Genomic DNA, 5,831 nt, shown 5'->3' with positions numbered 1-5,831 from the left:
AAGTGACCTTCTTCTGTGAATCAATCTCACCTTTACACTGCAGAAAAATTAACGTTTTAAGTGCTTTTTTTTTGTCAACTGGTGAGAAATTATATAAGATTCTGGTACACTTGTTTTATTTTACCTTTTAAGCAGCTCTTAATTACTCTTTCTCACATTAGATGCAAAAGCATTTAGAGTTGGTCTAAACCTGTTCCTACTTCAGCTACTCTGTTTCAATTTTTCCCAGTGACAGAGGCCAAGGGGATGAAAAATGCGACTGTGAGGCTCTCTGGAGCAGAGAATAGGGCTGGGACTGAGATGTTGAACTTGTCTAGGAATAGTCCTGTGTCTCTGTAGGTTCTATGGCATATTGCAGCAGCCTCAAACTGCTGGCCCAGAAGGGCCTGAGTTTCCTGGAAACTCTTTTTCTTACCTGCCAGTACCCTCTGGACACCCAGCAAGCCACAGATGTCTGTAAATGGACACCTGGAGTGAACCCTCTCTCTTCACTCTGAAGAGCATCTGTCAAAGTGAAGAGTGAGTCTCTTAGGAAGCTTTGGGGCTGCTCTGCAATAGCTATCTGCAGGCATACTCTTACCTTCTGGAAAGCATTGGGAAACTCCAAGTAGCTTGTTTCTCACTGCAAATTTCTGAAAAAACCAGCTTTGCAAAAACATGAGATTCCAAGACTTTCTGGGGATTTTTTTTTTTTTTTAAATGGAATTTGTGGTGTTCTGTAAATTGATGGATACGGTTGCCCCACAATATATTAGGAGACATAAATATAACTAGAATGCACAAAGCAGTAGTGAAATAACTGTGAATGGAAACTCACATCAATCATTAAGTTTATCTAATAAGAATCATAGAATTATAGAATCATTTAGGTTGGAAAAGCCCTTTAAGACCTTAGCCAAGATTGCTGATAAGTGATGGAAAGTGGCTTGGTGAACACTTCTGCCAGCCCCCTCAGTATCATTGGGTAGATCCCATCTGGCCCTACAGACTTACGCGTCTAGATTTGGTAACTAACCAAATGTAAGCTTAGAACGATGACTTAAAACGTGCAGCCACTCCTCTGTGAGGTAAGGACACTGAATTCTGGAGGGTTTCCTTGGATGGCATCCTGATCCAAGGGGAGAGTCTCCAATTGAGAGCTGCTGCTTCAAGGAACGCTGCCTCAAAGGGATCTCCCAGCAGATGCCAGTTACAACCCAAGGGAAACCAGGGCTTGTGGTCCGATACGGTCAGGTCAGCCCCATTGGTTAAGGTGGTCTCCTAGGCGTGCTCGTTACCTGGAGACCCCAGCAGCCACTGCGTGGGCTTGGCTAGAACTTTCAAGGGCTTTCCAGGCACACTCACAGAGAGTTGGTTAACACAAATTCATTTATTTTCATTACAATAAAAATTATATTGTTATTTACAATGTATCAAATAAAGGGCCCACAGGGCCCATCAGTTCTTTCCAGTGGGATGGCTGGTCCCATCCCCTTATACGTGCTAACAGCACTCTCAGCTGCAATGGCATCTTCAGCTGGACCAGGGCAGACTCCCCAAACTCCCGTCACGCTCAGCTCCTCTCGAGCAGCGTCATCTCCACGCCTCGTTTGTCCACATCTGCGGCGCAGACTCCCCAGGCAGTCTCTGCGATCAGCCTGGCCCAGTGTGCGAAACTGTCGCCCGGGCCCCGTCCGTCTGAGAGTAAAGCAGGTCCTCAGGGTCACGGGCATGGCTGGAGAAGCCTGGGGCCACCAGCACGTGGGCGCAGAGCTGCAGACCTGGCACGTGCAAATTGTCCTGCTGGGTGGCGTCGCCCTCGGTCTGAAAAGCTGCACCTCGACAGCAGCGCAGCTCTCCGGCCGCGCTGTGCTGCTGGTGAAGGCGGCCTCTGCCTACTCCAGGCTCAGGTAGGACACTGAGCTGCCTTGCTGCACTGCAAAGGTCACCTCAGTGCAGATGTTCATCTTGGAGGGGCTTGTCAGCTGGAACCTGCAGGAGTGGGACGAGGGCAGCACCATGAGCTGGCAGTCGTGCGACTGAGGAAAAAGCAGCCAGGCTGATCTCACCAGCCCTTGGGCCCAGCAGGCGATCTTCTCCACGTCTAAGTAGGAGCACGTGCAGAGGGTACGCAGGAGGTACGAGCTCTGATCCGTCCGCAGCTTGTCCTCGGGGTGGTGGAGAAAGCACAAACTGTCCCCCAGCAGCTGCTCCCTCCAGCACATGCACTCCAGCCCCACACGCACGCTGCAGCGCCTTGCTGGCAGCTGCCCCGTGGTGGCCGGCTCCAGGCTGAAAGAGTGCCCGGGGGGTGGCCGCAGGAACACCAGCAGGCGGTAGGAGATGCTGTCCTCCTGGATGCGCCAGGTTTCACAGCTGTCGTCCATCCCAACGGCTGCCTGCATCTGCGGCATCAAAGTCCTCTTGGAAACCACTTGGCACATTCCAAGGAGGTCGCCCACCAGCTTCTTCAGCACCTTGCACGTCTCAGGCAGGCGCTGCTCTGCCGATTCACAAGCCAAAGACTTGACACCACTGAGGTCTTCTTCGTCCTGCTCAACTTCCTCCTTCTCCTCCACCTCCTCGCTGCTGGAGCTGTCCTGCTCACTGCAGCTGACAGAGGCAAAGTTCACTTCCCTGGCCAGCCAGCAGATGTCAGCGAGCAGGACCATGGCTCCTGCCGTGGTCAAAAGCGGCCAGTGCTGCAACACAGACCGGAGGAGCCAGTCTTCCCACGTGCAGTTGCTCTGCTCCATCTCCTCCAGCAGCTGAATCATCTTCTCACGCAGATACTCCTCACGCTGCTGCATCTGCTGGGCTGTGGCCACGTCTTTCTGATGATGGGTCTTCAGCCCATGCTGGGTGGCCAGCACAATCACAAGGAGGCCAAGTCCGGCAGCCATGGCCTGGAGGAGGCGGTGACGTGCGGAAAACGGACTCCACAATCTATAAGATTGTAAAGTGGGTATGTTTATTCAGCGCCGGGCAGCACGCGGTGGGGGGGGTAGTCCCGCCAAAACCGTGCGCGGCTGACGAGGCAACTCACTTTGAATTTATACAACCCAGTGTTACATACACATGAAGTTTTAAAACACGCCTATACATATGTATGAGCTATCCCGGCTTTGTATTAAAATTAGTCCCAATGAGTCATTTGGTCGCTTTTAGCTGGTTCTTGAAGGAGGCTCCCCAGTTCTTATCAGGAACTGTCCTTGTGAGGAAGTGCAGGACTTCTGCTTCAGGGCACAAAGCAAGGCCCCTCAGTTCTTATCATGGACTGTCCTTGTGAGGAACGCAAGACTTCCCCTCCCCTTAGGTAGTTTTCACAATAGCTAATTAGCAAAGCAGAGGATCATTTGTGTTAGCATGCACAGCAATAATTGAACAATGCCATCTCTACTAAGGTTTTTTTAACACCTTCTCTCAGCAGGAGAAAAAGGGGCTCAGCAGGGCTGGGTGGCAGGGAGCACGGGACCGGGGCAGTGGGGCAGGAGCTGCCTGGAGCTGGGGGCCCGTAGGAGAGGTGGGAGGGAACAAGGGCAGGGTTTGCAAGCACTGCAGGGATGGGAGCCACAGGCTCTTCCCAGACGGCGTTTGGGCACTGCTGGCAACAGGCTTGAAGGGGCTGCGGGCCCTGGCTGGAGCCAGCATGGGGCCCGTCCTGCCCAAGCCGCCCTGATGACCAGCCCCTGGCTGGGCTGTGCCCCGAGAAAGGGCAAGGGACACCACAGGCCCCATCCCCGCCACACAACAGCGTCCTGACGCATCCCCAGAGCCTCTCTGGGCACTGCCACCGCAGGGAGACCCGAGCACCTCTGTCCCCAGTCCCGAGGGTGGTGCCGTGCCCTGCCCTGAGTGGCTCGCCTCTCCCTCGGGGTTAGAAACCCCCTGGCCCCTCCTCTGTGCTCTCACAGCCACCAGAACAGCATCACCCAGACGGCAGGCCCCAGCCTTTGTCCCCACCGCCCAGCTCAGTGGCTCCTGGCCATCACACCCAGTACAAACCCATCCGGCAGCAGGGAGCTCACAGGGACTCTCTTGACTAAGCAGGCAGACGGCCCCCATTGGTTAAGGTGCTGTCGTAGTTTAGCCCTGGTCAGGACCAGACTACGCCTTCTCTCTCTCACTCCCCCCCACACTCCAAGAGAATAGGCAGAGATAATATGAGAAAAAAAGTCTCCAGGTTTCAGATAAGGACAGGGAGAAATGCTTAAATTTACCGTTGACGTGCGGAAAACGGACTCCACAATCTGTAAGATTGTAAAGTAGGTATGTTTATTCAGCGCTGGGCAGCACAGGGGGGTAGTCCCACCAAAACCGTGCGCGCCTTACGTGGCAACTCACTTTAAATTTATACAACCAAATGTTACATACACATAAAGTTTCACAATACGCCTATACATATGCATGACCTATCCCCGCTTCGTATTAAAATTAGTCCCAAGGGGTCATTTTCATAAACTCCTCCTGTCTGGGCTTGCGCAGTGCCTCCTGGTGGTGGTCGTCGGGGGTCGTGGGGATGAAGGCAGGTGACTCCTCTTCGTCACCGCTAGTAACCTTTTGTTCTTGCGCAAACTCAGTTATCCCTTGGCTTTCATTCAAGCTGCAGGGTCGGTTTTAGCTGGTTCTTGAAGCGACCCCCCTAGTCCTTACCGGGAACTGTCTTTCGTGGAGAATTGCAAGACTTTCTGCTCCAAATAGTTTGCACAATGGTTAGCAAATTATTAAGGAAGTAGTTAACAAAACATTAAGCACTATTTATCAACTTGATTCCTTAGGATGCACAGCAATAATTAATCAATGCCATATCTATTAAGATTTCTTTAACTCCTTCTCTCACCGTTAGGGGCAAAACAGACTCGACTAGGGGAAAACTATTCACTGATTGCTAAAAAACAGCAGGACAATGAGACCGAGAACAAGATAACCTGCCCCCACCCCTCCTTCTTCTCGGGCTTCACATTATCTCTACCACCTTCCCCCGCCTTCCAAGCGGCACAGGGGGGAACAGGGAATGGGGGTTACGGTCAGTTCATCACGCGTTGTTATACGCCGCTGCTTCATCGTCAGGGGAAAAACTCCTCACATTCCTCCCCTGTGTGGGGTCCAACCCACGGGCCACAGTCCTTCATGAAACCGCTCCGGCACGGGTTCTCTCTTCCACGGGGTGCACTCCCTCCAGAACGGCTGCCCCAGCGGGCCCCCCACGGGCCACAGCCTCCTTCAGGCCTCCACCTGCCCCAACGTGGGGTCCTCCACGGGCTGCAGGTGGATCTCTGCTCCTCCGTGGAGCTCCATGGGCTGCAGGGGGACAACCTGCCTCACCACGGGCTGCACCAACTTGGGCTGCAGGGGAACCTCTGCCAGGAGCCGCATTACTCCTGCCCCTCCTTCTTCACTGACCTTGCCGGCTGCAGCCGTTCCTCTCACCACAAAAATTCTTCACAACAGGCAGGCGGACGCCTCTCAGCATTGCTTCTAGTCTCACTTCCTCTCCACTTCTTGCAGCCGGGCCGGGCTGAGTCTTGCTTCATCGTCGGGGAACAACTCCTCACATTCCTCCCCTGCTCCAGTGTGGGGTCCCACCTACGGGCCACATTACGGTGGGGTCTTTTACAGGCCACCTGGCCAGGAAGACAGAGCAGACGAGGCGCTCTATAGCCAGATAGGTGCAGCCTCACGGTCACAGGCCCTGGTCCTCATGGTGGACTTCAACCACCCTGACATCTGTTGGAGAGACAGCACGGCACGGCAGGGCACAGGCAGTCCAGGAGGTTCCTGGAATGCATGGATGATAACTTCCTCCTGCAGGTGATAGAGGAGCTGACAAGGAGGGGTGCCATGCTCGACCT

General features: G+C 53.7%; 1 protein-coding gene across 1 annotated transcript; it reads right to left on the bottom strand.

Moving 5' to 3' along the window:
* Positions 1–1,874: 1,874 nt before the first annotated feature.
* LOC147600938 (inositol 1,4,5-trisphosphate receptor-interacting protein-like 1) lies at positions 1,875–2,882 on the bottom strand. The gene has a single exon (XM_086746180.1). The coding sequence runs from the start codon at positions 2,880–2,882 to the stop codon at positions 1,875–1,877; it is 1,008 nt and encodes a 335-aa protein (XP_086602306.1).
* Positions 2,883–5,831: the final 2,949 nt, after the last annotated feature.

This window comes from Chlamydotis macqueenii, chromosome 4, assembly GCF_036417535.1.
Source record: "Chlamydotis macqueenii isolate bChlMac1 chromosome 4, bChlMac1.mat, whole genome shotgun sequence".
In the NCBI taxonomy this organism is placed as follows: domain Eukaryota; kingdom Metazoa; phylum Chordata; class Aves; order Otidiformes; family Otididae; genus Chlamydotis; species Chlamydotis macqueenii.
Note: the sequence above shows the minus strand (reverse complement) of the source record. Positions and strands in the feature narration are given on the sequence as shown.